The sequence below is a fragment of the Aspergillus japonicus genome (assembly GCF_003184785.1).
Source record: "Aspergillus japonicus CBS 114.51 unplaced genomic scaffold BO86scaffold_6, whole genome shotgun sequence".
In the NCBI taxonomy this organism is placed as follows: domain Eukaryota; kingdom Fungi; phylum Ascomycota; class Eurotiomycetes; order Eurotiales; family Aspergillaceae; genus Aspergillus; species Aspergillus japonicus.
Window position 1 is genome coordinate 893,939 of NW_020291643.1, and position 17,208 is coordinate 911,146.

General features: G+C 55.8%; 7 protein-coding genes across 7 annotated transcripts; 4 read left to right on the forward strand and 3 right to left on the reverse strand.

Moving 5' to 3' along the window:
- Window positions 1–59: 59 nt before the first annotated feature.
- Window positions 60–2,407, reverse strand: BO86DRAFT_331962 (Zn(II)2Cys6 transcription factor). Its single transcript, XM_025668766.1, has 4 exons — window positions 1,856–2,407; window positions 1,520–1,803; window positions 1,343–1,467; window positions 60–1,293 (listed from the first exon to the last, which is right to left on the reverse strand). The coding sequence occupies exons 1-4, from the start codon at window positions 2,127–2,129 to the stop codon at window positions 474–476; spliced, it is 1,503 nt and encodes a 500-aa protein (XP_025531343.1). The 5' UTR covers window positions 2,130–2,407; the 3' UTR covers window positions 60–473.
- Window positions 2,408–2,666: 259 nt separating this feature from the next.
- On the forward strand, window positions 2,667–4,564 carry BO86DRAFT_407252 (cytochrome P450). Its single transcript, XM_025674250.1, has 4 exons — window positions 2,667–2,836; window positions 2,893–3,043; window positions 3,095–4,349; window positions 4,403–4,564. Exons 1-4 carry the CDS (start codon window positions 2,698–2,700, stop codon window positions 4,436–4,438), a joined length of 1,581 nt encoding a protein of 526 aa, XP_025531344.1. The 5' UTR covers window positions 2,667–2,697; the 3' UTR covers window positions 4,439–4,564.
- Window positions 4,506–5,619, reverse strand: BO86DRAFT_407253 (uncharacterized protein; the record flags this gene model as incomplete). The annotated part of the gene is made up of 2 exons (XM_025674251.1): window positions 4,506–4,544; window positions 4,783–5,619. The coding sequence occupies 2 exons, from the start codon at window positions 5,614–5,616 to the stop codon at window positions 4,506–4,508; spliced, it is 873 nt and encodes a 290-aa protein (XP_025531345.1).
- A 412-nt stretch (window positions 5,620–6,031) lies between these two features.
- BO86DRAFT_304611 (MYB DNA-binding domain protein) lies at window positions 6,032–12,396 on the reverse strand (the record flags this gene model as incomplete). The annotated part of the gene is made up of 2 exons (XM_025667627.1): window positions 6,032–8,209; window positions 8,278–12,396. The coding sequence occupies 2 exons, from the start codon at window positions 12,394–12,396 to the stop codon at window positions 6,032–6,034; spliced, it is 6,297 nt and encodes a 2,098-aa protein (XP_025531346.1).
- Window positions 12,306–12,885, forward strand: BO86DRAFT_386392 (uncharacterized protein). The gene has a single exon (XM_025671319.1). The coding sequence runs from the start codon at window positions 12,645–12,647 to the stop codon at window positions 12,876–12,878; it is 234 nt and encodes a 77-aa protein (XP_025531347.1). The 5' UTR covers window positions 12,306–12,644; the 3' UTR covers window positions 12,879–12,885.
- Window positions 12,886–12,921: 36 nt separating this feature from the next.
- On the forward strand, window positions 12,922–13,275 carry BO86DRAFT_386393 (uncharacterized protein). The gene has a single exon (XM_025671320.1). The coding sequence runs from the start codon at window positions 13,004–13,006 to the stop codon at window positions 13,268–13,270; it is 267 nt and encodes an 88-aa protein (XP_025531348.1). The 5' UTR covers window positions 12,922–13,003; the 3' UTR covers window positions 13,271–13,275.
- A 1,011-nt stretch (window positions 13,276–14,286) lies between these two features.
- Window positions 14,287–15,479, forward strand: BO86DRAFT_304901 (deoxyhypusine synthase; the record flags this gene model as incomplete). The annotated part of the gene is made up of 2 exons (XM_025667639.1): window positions 14,287–14,517; window positions 14,586–15,479. The coding sequence occupies 2 exons, from the start codon at window positions 14,287–14,289 to the stop codon at window positions 15,477–15,479; spliced, it is 1,125 nt and encodes a 374-aa protein (XP_025531349.1).
- Between the last annotated feature and the right edge of the window lie 1,729 nt (window positions 15,480–17,208).

The following is a 17,208-nucleotide window of genomic DNA, read 5'->3' on the forward strand; positions in this document are numbered from 1 at the left end:
ACCATATCTCTGAATACATGGCTTTCACGGGTCTCATCAGTCTATCGATTGATATGTTGCTCCTCTTTTTCTCGGCGTCAACCCGGCTCGACCCGCCCAACTGCCAATCACACCCGGTTTCAGAGTCAGAGATTGCGGAGCGAGAGCTTGGCAGATACTGCTTATCCCAACGCGCGTAAAAACAGCTATCGCATGTCAGATTTTCAGGAAGTAGCGCTTGATGTGGGAAATGTCCGTAGAGGGATAGTCCCTCGGAGCGGCGAACTCAAGTCTTGAACCAAAATTTCTGGACCTCCTGCTAACCCGGGAAGAGCCTCGCAGAGAGCACTGTATTCGGGGATAAGGATTTATCAATAAATCCGGACCTCCTACTTGGCGGTACCGTCGCCTCGGGATGGATATTTTCGCCCACATCACATACCACTGTCTGCACTTCAGTTCAGTCTGCATCCCGTTTCATGGCTACCACCATGTCATGTGTATGCATCAGACAACTGTGCTATTCGCGATAGTCCTTCACGAGCACTACTCGACGAAACACAGACTGCAAGATCGAGTCGATGCACTGAGATATCTGTTGCATCGCTAAAGATCGCATCCAAGTGCGGGCGAAAGATTGCATCTCCCTGCGGAATGTCAAACCACAGGACACTCTTGACTTTGTTGGTTGCGTCACTCCAACTTCTTAGGTTTAAGGCGCCTGCTACCATCCGGGCCCTCTCCAAGAACCATTGGTAGTGGGCGGGGTCAGTCCCGGTGGAAGCGACCATCCCAATTGCTACGAACCAGACATCAAGAGAGGAGTGGACGTGGGGTGCCAGATCGAGGAGCTTGAGATGCTGCACAAATCGCATGACCATCGTGTGCAAAATGACCGCGTGTGAGTAGTATGTTGGACCATGGATGATGAACATGTAGATGATGGTGGCGTAGCGGACGCATTCGGTTATACAGGATGGTATTGATGGCGGTGTTTGAGAATTCGGTTCTGTAGAGTATGAAGGGGCTGAAAGAAGCAGTCGGTGGATGACAAAACATGTCAGGTCGTGTAGATGGGTCGGTGGGAAGGGTATATGACGCGCACGTTGAAAGACATTGCGGAGGCGGATGAAGACATCCCGGACAGAGTACTCAACATTGTCATTAACGAAGTGGACAAAATCGACTACTCCGTCCTCAAGAGTGTCCGTAGAAGAAGCGTATTGATATTCGGGAGTTGAGGGAATGCCATCTCCGATGCCGGCATCGTCCTGCGTGTCAAATTGGGGGTGGCCCATGACAAGCATCGATACCCTGGCGGCATACGTCAGTAAGGTTTTGTTAGGGGGCTAAGTCGACTTACCAACTGATCATGCGAGCAGTCAAAGGGCTGGTCTGTCTTACTGCAGTAATACCGCCTCGCAGCGTAACCAATTTCTTGACCCCGTTGACATGCATCCCAGCAATGTCGACATTCCCCTTGCCGAACTGGAGCCGCGGTGGTTAGCAGTGCGTCAAAGTGTGCAATCTCGGAACTTACCTCAATAGCCGCCAAGGTGATAACCGAGTTCATCGTACCATCCTGGACGGCTAGGGATTGGTCTTCAATCTTGCGGCGTAGTAGCGACACCGAGTCGGTCATGAGGATCTCGGAGGCCTGGAAGCCCTTCTGAGCGAGCAGCTCTTCGTCCAGACACGCTGTCTGCAGGGAGACATGGAACAAAGCCGGATCGCCCAGAGCCAGCGGCCACCAGGAGATAAGGAACGGATTTGTCGTCGCGCTCAGGTCCAGCGGATAGTACTGAAAGGCGATTTTGTGCAGGACTGGCTGGTGAGTGACGCTGCCTAGTACAAGCTAGGTGAAAGCAATACGTACAACTATGAATCAGACGTTGAACACGTTCCCGGGGCAGTCGAGTTTGGGGGTAGGAGTCGAAAGGGTCGAGACCGGGGAACCTGTAGCTGGTCAAAGCAGTCGAGTAGTTGGGCGCTATCGTCGATCCGCTATCATCCGATACTGTCAGGGGTTGATTGGCGTAGACGCACGGAACGTTGCGCTTGATGCAGCGCGAGCAACGCGGAGTGCGGAGATCGCAGCTATGTTTGTACTTGTAGCAGGCTGTACAGGAGCGACGAAGTGTTCGCGACATTGTGGTGTCATGCAGTTGAGTCTAGATGTGTTTCCCTTGAGATTGTGCCACCGGAGAGAAGAGTGTTGGTGGAGATGAAGAACCGATCTAGACTGTGTAAAGGAAAGGGTCGCCAAGCGGATGCCGAGGCCTCTGCTTAGGATGCTGCCTGCGCTTCAGCAAGAATTGGAGGAAAAGAACACACACCCGGCTTGGTCAACTGAGGATCTCTGCCTCAGGGGCCATGGTATGTCCGAGTAGTGGCGCCAATGTCATGCAAGTGTTTTGTAAGGATTAATTAGAAATGATGGACAGCAGCGAGAGATGAAACTGTGGACTGTAAAGTGAAGAGTGAAGAGTGAATCAATGGCCATTGAAGCCATTCAAGTCTAACCCGGAAAAGACTAGAGCCCGAATGTGTTTTCGGGGTCTAGTCCCAATCGGGTCATGTATACAAACCGAGCATTCTATCGCATGATGGATCGATCTATGCAGTCTCCTTTTCTCCTCGTGCATTGGTATAAATCAGTACAATGACCACTCATCTCGATTTTTTCCTTCATGACTTTCATCGTCCAGGATTATCACCATGGCTGATATCGTCAACATCACCACAGCGCACCTCGCACAATCGCCAACATGGCCCAGCCCAGCATCCTCCTTAACGGGCTGGTCCACCTGGCAGTATATCGTGACTTTCCTAGTGGGAGTAGTACTCTACGACCAAGGTTACAACACCCCCCCCCTCAACTACCAGCCAGTCACTGACTCCAGTCACAAAAAGTCATGTACATCAAGCGAAAGGGCTCTATCGCCGGCCCGGCATTCAAGATCCCCCTGATGGGTCCATTCCTCCAAGCCATCCACCCCAAGTTCGATGAATACCTCGCTCAATGGGCGAGCGGACCTCTAAGCTGCGTCTCCGTCTTCCACAAGTACGTTCCACCACACGAACAACATATCATCCCCTCCTAATCCCCCCACAGATTCGTCGTCCTCGCCTCCGACCGCGACCTCGCGCACAAAGTCTTCAAATCCCCCACCTACGCAGAACCGTGCCTCGTCCCCATCGCCAAAGACATCCTCGGCCACAAAGCCTGGGTTTTCCTGCAAGGCAAGGCGCACGCCGAGTACCGCCGGGGCCTGGCGCCGCTGTTCACCAACAAAGCCATGGCGACCTACCTCCCGGGCCAGGAGAAGGTGCTGGCGGACTACTTCGACCGGTTCGTGGCGGCGAGCGCGGCCAACGACCACCGGCCGATCCCCTTCATGACCTTCTTCCGCGAGATCAACTGCGCACTCTCATGCCGCACCTTCTTCGGGGACTACATCTCGCCGGACGCGATCCAGAAGATCGCGGACGACTTCTACCTGGCGACGGCGGCGCTGGAGCTGGTCAACATCCCGCTGTCGATGTACGTGCCGTTCACAAAGCCGTGGTGGGGCAAGCGGACGGCGGACGCGGTGCACGCGGAGTTCGCGCGGTGCGCGGCGGCGTGCAAGGCGAACATGGCGCGCGGGGCGGCGCCCACCTGCATCGTGGACCACTGGGTGCGGCACATGATGGAGTCGAGCCGGTACCGGGCGCGGCTGGCGGCGGGCGAGGCCGTGCCGGATGAGGAGAAGCCCCAGAACCTGATCCGCGAGTTCACAGACCAGGAGATCAGCGAGACGCTGTTCACCTTCCTGTTCGCCTCGCAGGACGCCTCCAGCAGCGCCACGACCTGGATCTTCCAGATCCTGGCCCAGCGGCCGGACGTGCTGGCCCGCGTGCGCGCGGAGAACCTGGCCGCCCGCGGCGGCGACCGCTCCCGCGCCTTCGACCTGCCCATGCTGGAGTCGCTGACCTACACCAGCGCCGTCATCAAGGAGCTGCTCCGCCACCGCCCGCCCGTCATCTTCGTGCCCTACCTCGCGACCCGCGACTTCCCCATCACGCCCGAGTACACCGCGCCCAAGGGGGCGATGGTGATCCCCTCGTGCTGGCCGGCGCTGCATGACCCCGAGGCGTACCCGAACCCCGAGGTGTTCGAACCGGACCGCTGGATCACGGGGGATGCCGAGTCGAAGACGAAGAACTGGCTGGTGTTCGGGGCGGGGGCGCACGACTGTCTGGCGCGGAAGTACGTGCCGCTGTCGATGGCGGGGATGATCGGCAAGGCGGCGCTGGAGCTGGACTGGACGCATCATGCGACGGCCAGGTCGGAGGAGATCCGGGTGTTTGCCACGTTGTTTCCGATGGTGAGTGTTCCTTATCGACCTGTAAACCGTAAAGTCGTACTAACATGAAACAGGACGAATGTCCGCTGGTCTTCAGGAAGCGCCCTTAGCCTTGACACATTAGCCATTGAAGCTAGGTAGGTAGCCATGAGCCCTCGATGCAGGCCATCGAGCTAATCACACATATAACATCAACCCACGCGAGATAGCGTGCGCCTACTCAGCATTAGCCATAGAATAGATGAAACAGTAATAAAAGCATCTTTCATTGCTCTACCTCCCTCAACCAATATACCACCTAAACAGGAACCCAATACCGCCACCTCCCCCCATCCCCATCGCCCTCCCAATAATCTCTTCCCCCCTCCCCCTGAATATCAGAACCACAACCCCCCATCTCCCAAACCATCCCCCTCTCCAACACCACCGCCCCACCACCACCACACCCTCGCACCCTCCTCCCATCGGACCCAATACCCAGAGTCTCACCCCCACCCCCACCCCGCCGCCGCTTATAGGCCCGACACAAAAAGCTCCGGTCCCAGCTCCGGTCCCCCTCCCACGGCCGCTTCCGGCTGCGCACGCGGTAGTCCGAGACGCGGGCGAAGTAGGAGCTATCCGGGGTGATGAGGGGGGGATTGATGGTAAGGGTGAGGAGGGGGTTGATTTTTTGGGATGGGTGGTGATGGTAGTGGTGGTGGTGGGTGTTGTTGATTGGGGTATGTTGATGGTTGGGGTTGTATATCTGGCTTTGGTGGTGGTGGTGGTTATGTTGGGGTAGGCGTGGGGGCGAGGGGGTTGTGCTGCTGCTGCTGCTGCTGTAGTATTCACTTGTGTTTCGATGGTGAATCGGAGGTTGGCTCTGCGGATACGAGGACGAAAGCATCATCATGGTGGGACGCTGCTCGTGTTGTTCAAGCGGGGGTTCATCGTAGATGTGGGCGTGAGCGTAGTGCATGGCTGTGGATTCGCAACCCATGCTGGTACTGCGGTCCTCAAGTCGCGGGCCATGGCTATAGCTAATCAGCCTCGAAGGATGCACTCTCCTCCCGCGATAGGGGACATCCTCATGTCCCCCACTGGATAAGATGGCCAAAATGCTCCAGAGCGATAATCCCCGCTGCAGACCCTCGCGGAGGGTGGCGTGCTCGTAGCGGCGCCGCGCGAGTCGGGTGCTCTCGTAGTAGGTCTTGTGGCGCTCGGATTGGAGGAGGATCGGGGGTTCGATGGGTTCAGGGGGTGGAGGAGGAGGAGGGCTGCATGCTAGACTTGCACTTGGGAAAGACATCTCAGAATACAAACGAGGGGTTTGAGATGGAAGCGTTGCATGGGTTGACAGCACTGTAAATAAAAAGATACGCGCTGATAAGCATCCATCGTAGCCGATCATCCCCCCACAGACACACGGGATGTCATGTTTCATCGGCGCGGCAGAAGGTCTCCACTGGATCATCGTCCACGTACTGCCTTGCGTGGACGGGTCAAATCCGATTTTTCTACTCCTACACCCAGCAAGTTATCAGATAAGATTGGCCATCCATGTAGTCATCTACTATACATTCAGTCGTCATCCGACAAAAGAGATAAAACTCAGACAGGCAAGAAAGCTTGAAGATAATACAGGCAAAACATCCACACCCCACCACCCCACCACCCCATTGCCCCGCCAAACGCTACCTCAAATTAGATATGAAGTCTCGACTCTATCGAGGGGCATGCTGGGGTGTCATCTGTCCAGGAAGTGGCCCCGGGTTCGACCCCTGGCTGTACACGCGATGGTGCCCGGGAGCCCCATGCGGACCCGGTTCTAGACCGCCAGGCCCTGGGGGCCGTGCTTGCATGGCGTGCACAGCCCCACTAGGAGCATAGCTCAACCCTCCCGCTGGGTTCGGCTGCAGGATCGCTGGGGGTGTGTATGACCGACCCATCGCCATCGCTTGCGGCCCCGGTCCAGGCAGGCCTGCTGCCCGAGACAATTGAGCCTGCGGGGGCGGGGTGTTATGACCGTACGCTACGGCACCAGCCAGTCCCAGGGCGGATCGATGAGCCGCCTGTTGATGAGCTCCATTCACCATCGTTTGGACGTGCTGCTGATAAGTCTGATGGTTCACATGTTGTTGCGCGGACATGCCCGCACCGGGTGTGGCTGGTGCCGACACGTACGCCGACTGTGGCACAGTCGGCGGTCGGGAGGGCATCCCCAGTAAATTAGCAGGTGACTGAATTGGCGTCGGCGGCCCTTGCCTGGAGCCATACGACGCGAGACTGCCGTTCCGTGGGGTCGGAGAGCCAACTGCCGGTCGATACATCGCATTCTGCGCAGCAATTTCGCGCGATGCCGCCGCACTTGCCTGAGCATGTGACGCAGGGGAAGGCACGTACACTGAGCCATGATAAGCAGGTCGCTGAGCCGTAGCCGGCGACGGCGTAGGCGCCGGCGATGGTGCTGTAAGGTTCTGTAACGAGGGACCAGGCAAAGACTGGTGGGACGTATAGGGGGAATAGGCGGGTTGGGAAGCGAGAGATGCAGACGGGCGGCTGCTCGGCTGCGGCTGCTGCTGCTGCTGCTGCTGCGGTGGTGGTGGCGGCTGTTGCCCACGCGGGTCGAACCGTGCCATCCAATCATTATTGGCTGGTCCAGCACCTCCAGACCCAGAACCGTAAGGCTGATACTCAGTGTACACACGATCAGCATACCCGCGCGGCGGAAGATACGGGCTGGGCGCGCCATAGACTGGACCCTTCGGTTGAGCAGACAAAGCAGGGTCCTCAGGCCTCGAGGGTGGCTGTGAGAGTGACTGCATACCGGCATACCCTGCACGGGACGGAGATCCCGTGTTGCTTGCTGGAGTAGATACCTGGTCACTAGCAAACCGTTTCCGTGGCTGCGGCTCTTCTGGCTCGTCGTTGAGAATACTCATGATATTCGATCGTTTGGCAGGCACACGAGGCGGCTCGGGCGGCTCAAGAGGAGTGGACCCCGGTCGGAGAAGCTCCTTAGGCGGCGACAGCATGGGCGGCTGGGCGATACTTGCTGGTTGGCCTGGCAGAGTCCAGAACGGCCGCTGCGAGATCGAGTCACGACGGATGGGGGAGTGTTCAGGCTCGTGTCCCAAAAGTGGCTGAGCGGGTGAGCTGGGGGTCTTTGTAAGGCTCGGCTGTCGAGAGTGAGAGTGAGACCCGGTGGGCATCAAAGACGATGGATGCTGGGGCGGCATATAAGAAGGCTGCGAGGCAGGGGTTGCAGCCTGTACTGGAAGCAATGGCGATCCATGAATGTCGACGTTGGAAGTCCGATAACCCTGAGCATGGAGCGTTTCGAGACGTGCCATTTCTGCAGCTGATACTGGCGTTTGCCGAGATGAGACAGTAATTTCCTGAGCATGAGAGGCCGAAGGGTGTGAAAGCACTGTGCCAGGGATCTCACGCCGGTCGTCCGCGAAATATCCCAGACGTGGTCCCTGGAGTCGTGGTGGCAATGTAGCCTGAGGACGCATGGCTCTGGAAGCGTCATCGCCGCCAAGGATAGGCACCGGCACGGCACTAGCCTGTGCAAGCGGAGGGTAACGCGAGACGTTTCGGTCCTTATCTTGCGTAGGTCGAGTATGAAGAGGAACCTGCTGAGATGACCCGATTGGCTTGGTTTTGGGCCCAAGCCGACCTTCGTCCGCTTCAGGCACTGCTGCATCTGTATGGGGTGCAAGAGGCCGGGGCATAATTATGGCAGACGGCGTAGCCTCGTAGCGTCGCTTCGAGGCGAAATTCGGTACAGGCAAGGGGCCAGTGGGTTCACCGCGAGCCTTCTTCGCCTCGGCATCTGCAACAATCTCCTCGAAATCCTTATTACCGGAGTCGATGCGGCGTTGAAAGTAATTCTTGACCTATACCACACCTTTAGCCGATGATACAACAAAAAAGAGAAGAGAAAATAGCGAACGAGGAAACCTACCATGACTGTTGTTTTGGTCTTCATGAAATTGGAAATACCCTCAAAATCGCGCCCGAAATGTGCCAGCAGCAAGGGAAAGTCGCGTTGCTCGGGCACCGACCAGTAACTTGTGGGCTGCAAGGATCCGTATCCGCTGGCTTCGGGCTGCCTGGCGGGGGCGGGGGCCTCCTGATCAGTTGATTCGAAAACATAGACCCCCTCTTTCTGACGTCCTCGTCCTGATCGCGCCCGCGGTGGTGCCTCGATCGGCTCTTTTTCTTGCGGCGTCTCCTTGCGAACAATCGGAACTTCAGCAGCAGCAGCTCCATCAAGCGACGGCTCAAATACCTCTGTCTTTGGTACGGGAGTAACGGCGATTGCAACAGGGGGCACCGGCGTTGTTCGAGCCGATTGCTCTGATGGCGTCGGCTGCGGTGTTTGCTGTTGTTGCTGCTGCAGCTGCAGTTGCAATTGTTGTTGTTGTTGTTGTTGTTGTTGTTGTTGTTGTTGTTGTTGTTGTTGTTGTTGTTGTTGTTGTTGTTGTTGTTGTTGCTGTTGTAGCTGTTGCTGCTGCTGCAGTTGTTGTTGCTGCGCAGCTTTGCCGCGCCGACCACCACGAGTACCGCCGCCACTGCGAGGTCCTCGCCGGCTAGGTTTCTCTGCCTGTTCACCGTCCTTGGACGCATTTCCGCGACGACCGTTTGCATCTGTGTCCGCAGACGAGTCTCCAAACGTGGGAGCAGCTGCACGTCGGGGACGCCCGGTATCCGTGACAGGCGCGGGCTCTTCTTCCCCTTCGTAGTCTGGCTTGACCACACCCAAATCGGCCATGAGCGCATTCGACTTTGGACGAGCAGATCTTCTAGCCCGTCCCCGACGACTCCACCGCTTGTTGAGCTTGGCTTTGTACTTGATCTCTTCCTTGGTGAGATAGTAATGTATGATGCATTGTTGAAAGTCGCGTCCAGGCAATGATTCCGCAATTTTGCCCCATTTCTTGGGATGTGCCATGAATGCATCTGTGAAAATAACATGTTCCTCTTTAGTGAAGTCATTGGGCGGCGGCAGGAAGCCGAATACGTCCATGGCGTTCTCAGGATCAATAATGTTGTTGGTGTCTTTATAGATTTGTGCCTTCACCTCGCGCGGTTCTAGCATGTCTGGGATGACGGCTTCGCGGGATAGATCTGGCTGAGCGGTAGCTTTGTTGCCACGACGCTTCTCGAGTTCCTCTTGTGCCGAAATCTCGGAAGCGCGAAGAGCGTTCTGAAAATCCAGCTCGCTGTTGCCTTTATATCTTCGTCCGCTTTCCACAGGAGGTGTAGGCGTCACAGGAATGGGGGCAGCAGGAGGTGTGGTTGGTCCGGGCGTGACCGACGTCTTTTCTTTCGCATTATCCAATTCCCAAACATTCAGCCTCCAGGGCTTGTAGTGAGCAAGATAATCAAGCCGTAAGCCAGCGTTCTTTTGAGCGATCTCTTTACGTTGTTTCATTAGCTCTCCGCGGAAAAGATCCCTGAGCTGCTCATGAGCTGCTGCATTCTCCTGGTAGATGTCCAGATCTGACAACGGGGTCGGGGGACCAGTGTTGAGAAACGGTAAAGTCTCCACAGAGAGTACTTCAGCAGCAGGCACCGATTCCATAACCTCCTTGGTCGGTGGCTCGTGATCTTCGGCCTTTCCGTTCGGCTCGGTGTCCACATCCATTGCATCCGGCTTCTCATCGCTGGCTCTTTTCTCTTCCTCCCGGACAGGCGGAGGGATTGGTGCTTTGTCTTTGACGGTGGCATGGGCTAAGGCACCAAGTAGCTGGATACGCATCAGTAGCGTCATTATGGTTGGATCTTCTAACGGAGACGGAGGAAGCTCCGCTCGGAGGGCTTGCATGTCCTTCTCGAACACCCTTTTCCTCTCTTCAAGATAGTCTTGGGTGAAAACGATATTCTCGTCTTCCTCTTCGTCGCTAGTCCGTGTGAAATCGGGAATAACCACTTTCTTCGGTGCGTCTGCTGGCTTTTCCGCTGGCTTTTCCGTTTGCTTTTCGGGTGTTTTTTCCTTCTGTACAGGCGGAGCGGATCTCTCCCTGGGTCTCTCTGGTTGCGCCGCTAGGGGAGGCGAAGGTGGGAGTTCAAGCCTTGGCTCAGTCGGATCCTTTTCACTGACTATTTCTCCTGCCTCTGGCCCTGAGCCTGAATCATCCATATCAGTACGTGAATCCCGCCGGTGCTCTTCGCTGACCGAAAGACTACGCTCTTTTTCATCAATAGAGTCCCGTTTTGCAGGGAGGGTTGAACTTGGCCCGGCTGGTGGACGACTGTATCCAGGACGAACCCATTGCTTGTTAGGCTTGGGCGGCCCGCGGGAAACAGATGGTCGCTGTTGAAGAGCACGTGGTCCAGTTGGGATCGTTGAATTCGGCATCCTAGGGGAGGTGTGGGCGCCCGGAGATACCGCACGTCCTGCCGCAGACGGCCTCCGGCCAAAATCTACCGTCATCGGGACAGGCCCTGGCTTGCTTGGCGACGTTGCCTCATGGAAGGCCGATGTCTCCTTGGCCACCATGGCAGCGGGCGCAGTAGGCGGAGAAAGCTCTGCTACCATAGGTCCACTGGGTGGGGGTGCGGCGTGCGGTTTGGGCAGACGTGCGATGGGTTCGGGCTTTGCCGGTGTGTCGATTATGTCGTCACGTCTGGTCTCATCGCGTCGGATTCGCTGCTCGAGAGGCAGCTGAGGAGGTGCCCGATCAGCTTTGGGGGCAGTGGGTGGATGTCCTAAGGCCCGTGGCGGCGCCTCGGGGCGTTCCTTTTCGGGGTTGGCAACAGTGGATGCAGCAGGCGCCGAGTCTGCCGTTGTTTTGTCTGCCGTGATTTCGAGAATTGGCGCCGTAACCGAACCGAATGCGGGAACCTGGGGCGCAGCCGGGGGAGGAGATCGTTTCACGGGCGGCGCAACTACTGCTTCTTTCGGGGGCTCCGCACGACCTGGTGGTGCAGGTGGCTCAGTTCGTTCTGGCTCGCGGCGGACATCTCCTCCCGACGGTTTGCGTGGCGACTCAACAACAGGGGGCTCAGGTACCCGCTCGGGAACTGCAGGGGTTGTTGGTTGGGGTGCAGTAGCGACAGGTGAGGCGGCAGATATGCTAGGTATCCGGTTTGGATTCTCCAATCGATTGGCAGGCGGCTCACGCTTCCAGTGATCCCCCGGTCGCTCCCGGTCATCGCGCTCAACACGGCGTTCCAAGTCGTCTCGTCGTTCGAACCTTTCTCGTCTCTCCTGCAGTATGTCACGCTCTCTTTCCCGATCTCTTCGGTCAATCTCACGGTCGCGGTCTAACGGTACTCGTTCACGTTCACGTTCACGGTCGCGGTCGAGTATGCGATCTCTATCTCGTTCTCTTTCACGCTCACGTTCCCGGTCCCGGTCTCGTTCCCGGTCCCGGTCGCGTTCCCGATCCCAGCGTCCGTCGCGCGACCGACTTCTGCGCCTGAAAGTGTCACGATCGTCTAAATAAGGCATCCGGCCTCTGCCGCGTCCTGCTTCCCACTCACCCCGACCACGCCCACGGATTGGGGGACCGGTCCGAACATGGTGACTGTTTCCTGCCGGGACGTCAGGCACTGCCGAGGAGACAGATATCAAACTATCTCGGGAGCCGCGCCGCATGCGGACGAGATCAGGATCTCGGCCAAGAGGCTCTCTTATATCGCGAAAGTCGCGAGGCGGTGGGGGAGAGCGCGAGCGACCGCGTCCGAAGCCGATGCGGGGTTCTCGAGGATCGAAGTCGCGATCGCGCCGGCTCCAGTCCCGATCTCGATCCAGGTCGCGGCGAAAAGGTGGCGGGCCATCACGGACATCGCGAAAATCTCGGTCTCGGTCTCGTTCGCGATCTCGAATGTCTCGATCTCGTTCTCGGAAATCTCCTCCCCGGGCGGTGTATCCTCGGCCACGACCAGCAAATGTAGCACCTCGAGGCGGGGGGTCAATCAAAGCTTTAGGACCTCGAGGTGGCTCTCGGCCCAAGGGTGGGATGTTGGCATCGTCGGATCCTCGGGGACCTGCCGGGGGTCGACGATCCCCAAAACGCTGCGGAGAACGGTCACGGGAGTTGAACCCAGACGGCGGAGGGTATCTTTGAGACATCACCAGGTCATGCTAGTGCACATGAGACAAAGCAACCCGGCAGGATGCCTGCGACAGATTAGTAACGCGGGACTTCAGAGGTTCAACCAAGGCGAGGTACTGGGTGGGATGAAATTCGGACTTCGAGGAAAGAAAGAAAGTATGTCCAAAAGAAAAGAAAGGGAAAGGGTGAAGTAAACAAAAATTCAAAAGTCCAGTAAAGTAAAGAGAAAGAAAGGAAACCGAGGAAATGGATGGATATGAGACAAATGGACAGAAGAAGAAGAAGCAGGAGTCTCGAAAAGAGCGGGTTGGAAAGACCAATTGACGCAAAGAGGCGGAAGCGGCAGCAGCAGCAGCAGCAGTCGCAGTCGCAGCCAAAGCGCGAGCGAGTAACGATCGAACGACCGACCGAGCGACCGACGAACGAACGAACGGGCAGTGGAGAACACGTGATGGGTAGAATGAAGCATGCCAGCCCCGAGCCAGCCCAGCATGGGTGAAACTGAGTCTGCCAGTCACTGGGAAAAGAGAAAACGCACGGGCCAGGATTGAAAATTAGGTAATCATTTTAGCATGAATCCAGTTCAATCCACTTAGCGCGGATCCCAATTTGGCACCATCCCTCATGCTTAGCGGCAGCCACGGTTGGCGCCGATTGATTCAGCCCGTGACTGGACAAGCCGGGGCAGCTTTCCTGGGTGGATCGGGGATCACGCAGGCGGCAGCAGACAGATTTCGATTTCCAGTGCGAGGGGAGACCTTCTGGCTGGTCACGACTCAAGGAACGGAGTACAGTGTCTCACACAGCCGGAAATCTTCATCGGAGGGGTCGAGAGTGGTAGAAGAAAGCCGTTTCAAAGAACATGAGGATGATGAGGGTGATGGTAGATGATGATAATAAAGAACCTCAAAACCTCGAGCTTCTGACGGAAACAATAGCAAACAAAAATCAAAAGACGCAAACTCAATTTACCTGATCTTTCAACGTAACTGGAGCTGTGGTCCGCAGTGTCTGATGGGCGACAACGTGTCAAGTAAATCACCGGAAAGACTGCGCTGCAAGGGAGTGGGAGTAGGAGTGGGAGCTGGGCAGCAGTATCCCCAGCGATGGGATCGCGGTCTTCGTTCTCGGTGCCGGAACGCGCCCAGAGACCCCAAGATCGGTTTGCGTGTAACGGCGGTGGTTGGAAGGGAAATCCGACGGTTTTTGAGAAGCTAGAGGTGAAACAGAAGGTAAATGATTATTGAAGATGGACTGGAAGGACTGGAAGGACTGGAAGGATTTCGAGGTCAGAGTCTAGACAGAGTCAAGAAGAGGGTCACGAAAGAGGTAGGTAGGTTGGAGCAAGAGGGAAAAACGAGCGACTCTGACCAGACTCAGCGATGGGGCCCAGGCAATGGATTCGGATGCTTTTAGTTGGCCAGGGAGTCACTCGATTGCAGGGACTCGCTTTTCTAGGGGAAACTCAAAAATAACTTGCGGAGTTGGCCTCAGGCCAGGGGTCCAGTTTCCACCTCGTGCCTGAGGTGTCGAAGGTCCATTCTGGCCTCAGGCAGATACTCAGGCATCCTTGCAGCAGCTGCCAACCTTGAACCTTGAACTGAACTGCCTGCCATCTGCCAATGCCCGCCGCCGGGCATTTCCTGCGAGCCCCCCGCCATCCGCTTTTAGCAGAAGAGGGGGGAAACTGGAAAAAAAGTGCCAACGAAAAAAAAGGCTAGCCTAAGGGGAAAACATAACCCGCTTTTTTTTTTTTTTTGACGTGACCACCAACCTTCACCACTCTTCTCGCGTTCCTTCTGTCGAGCATCGAGGGGACAATATTGGAAATCAATTCAGTGCTTTGATTCTTCTTATACCAAGCATTTCAGACTCAATCAACTGGTTTCCTCAAAGTTTTCCCAAGAATGTCTGCGAACAACGTCCCGGCGGCCGAGAATGCCCCTCCCTCCTCCGTCACCGATGCTGTCTTGGTCGCATCAGAGCCTGTGCCAGAAGGCACACAAAAAGTGAGCGGAGTGGACTTTGATCTTTACAAGGACCGGGACATTACTGTTGCCGAATTGGTCGACAACATGAGATACACGGGCTTTCAAGGCAGTGCGGTCGCAGACGCTGCCCGCATCATCAACAACATGGTAAGGCCACTCTACCTACCATATTAATCTTAAAAGGCATACTCGCTCACAGGACTCGGTTCTGAAAGAAAGCTTACCGCCATCCCGAAACCGGTGCCAAAACGACCATCTTTCTCGGGTACACTTCCAACTTGATCTCCTCCGGCCTCCGCGACACTATTCGCTACCTCGTCAAAAACAACCATGTTTCCGCCATTGTCACCACCGCTGGCGGTGTGGAAGAAGATTTGATCAAGTGCTTGGCGCCAACCTACATGGGCTCCTTCTCTACACCTGGCGCGGGACTGCGGGCTAAAGGTTTGAATCGGATCGGCAATTTGATTGTCCCCAATAGCAATTACTGCGCCTTTGAGGATTGGCTGGTCCCGATTCTGGATAAGATGCTAGAAGAGCAGGAGGCCGCGAAGAAGAAGGCGTTGGAAACGGGGGACGAGGAAGCCGAACTGCACTGGACCCCGAGTCGCATCACCGAACGCCTGGGTCGTGAGATCAACGACGAGGACTCGGTGCTGTATTGGGCCGCCCGCAACAACATTCCCGTCTTCTGCCCGGCTTTGACGGATGGCTCCCTTGGAGACATGCTCTACTTCCACACTTTCAAATCTTCCCCGCAACGGTTGCGCGTTGATATCGTCGACGATGTGCGCCGGATCAATACCATGGCGGTCCGTGCTGCTCGGGCGGGAATGATCATCCTCGGAGGTGGAGTCATCAAACACCATATTGCGAATGCTTGTCTGATGCGGAACGGTGCGGAGCATGCGGTCTACGTGAACACTGGTCAGGAGTTCGATGGAAGCGATGCCGGCGCGCGACCGGATGAGGCCGTCAGCTGGGGCAAGATCAAAGCTGACGGTGAATCGGTGAAGGTATATGCGGAAGCTACAGTTGTCTTCCCACTCATTGTGGCCGCTTCTTTTGCGAGAGCAGATGCAGGGGCACCGGATGCCTCCCAGGCCTAGAATTGATCATGGCCACTGCGTAAACTTCGGCAGACATTTGGCGAAATGGCCGTTGCATGATTTGTTTCCAGTTTCTGCACTTCCAGTACTCCAAAGGCCGCATCCTCGCTCATTCAAGGCGCCCTTCACCGAGCACTTGGGCGATTTTCCGGAGAGCTCCCCTCCTATCTCGGCCCCGCGTCGGTAACTAAAGGCCGATCCAGGCGTGGCGCTACGGTCACGCTAACCCCCCCACTTATTGCGCTGCGGTCAGAGAGGATATTGAGAAGGGAGGCAAATCGGACGAGCAGCTCCGAGGCCCTGGGACAGAATCTGCACGGCAGAGGACGGCAACCCATCGAAAACCCGGAGGTTCGGGAGAGGTTGTTGGATCGGCAGAGGGGCAAAAAGTTTGGGCGAAGAGGGGAAAATACCAACAGGTGGAACGGCGAATGGCACCGATGGAGTTGCACTGGGTCGATGGAGCGTTTCCACAGGTCGATCATGGGCGTGGAAAAGGCCCTCAATTAGTTTGTCCTATCCGAGACTGTTGCCACCAGCCAGAGGATCGGGCGGACCTCTCCAGGCTGGGAGTTTGACTTGCCGTTCCAAGTTCCGAGGGATGCATGCGAAAAAGACCTACGGATACTGCACAAAGAACTCAACGAAAGGAAAGTTGTACCTGTGATAGTGAACAATGAAATGGAGTTTCCATGCCTTGAGAATGTTTTCTTTGATTTGAATTGGATGTGTTGTATTCATACCCGATTCTTCCCTCGAGGGTGAGGGAGGGGGGTGTGGGGGGGGAAATGATGGAAAGGAGGGGAAAGGCAACCAACGCAAATTGACAGGTCAGTTCCTGGTGTGTTGTTTCCCCCCGGCTAGTTCGGTCGATCAATCGCGCGACAATCGATAAGATGGTACTGTACGGGACTGGCTGGACTGGACAGGACAGGACAGTTCAAGTTTCCTGTATAGTGTTCCATATTTTGATTTTATTCTTTTTTTTTTTTGGGTTGGTTGGTTCTATCCACGCAATCTGGTCGGGTGAGAACAATTGATTTTTTTTTCCTTCTCAGTTCTTTTCATCTCTAATTGCTTTACCCGAGTGTGGTGGCAATGGACGGGATGGAGACGGATGTTAATAATCCGGGGGAAAAAGAAGCAGAAGTGGCTCTGATTCCCCAATAACCAGCGGTGAGCGCCTCGTGATTTGGCCGCTGCATTGCCGCCTCATCCTCATCCATTTGCCATTGGCTCTTCCCCCCCTCGATCAGTTTAGTACCTAGCTCTCTCTGTCACTCGCTTTTGTTGCTTCTTCTGATTTCTTCTTCTTCTGCTTCTTTTTTCAGTTCATCCTTTCCCTCCTCTTCCTTCTTTCCTCCCTTCAACTGCTTTCCTGCGTTTTTACCATCTTTCATCCTTTCTTGCGGGTCGGGATAGCTTCTCTCTCTACTTATCTATACTTCCCGCATCTCCTTCCCCGGATTTGATATACTTAGCTACGGGGAGACTACAGCACAATCTCTCCGATTCAGTGTGATAAACTGTGGGAAACTGTTGCTGAGCATCAGCCAACCTCCACTTCCCCTCACACTATTCCCTTCTCTCATTTTTGTCTTTCTCAGCACTAGTGATTTGACACTTGTGCCCCTAATTTATTATCTGCTGCTCCAGCCTTGATAAGCCTTGCTCGTTGCGTCTTATCGTTGGCCTTTTCTTCTAGACCCTCGCTTTTTTTCTGCCTGTC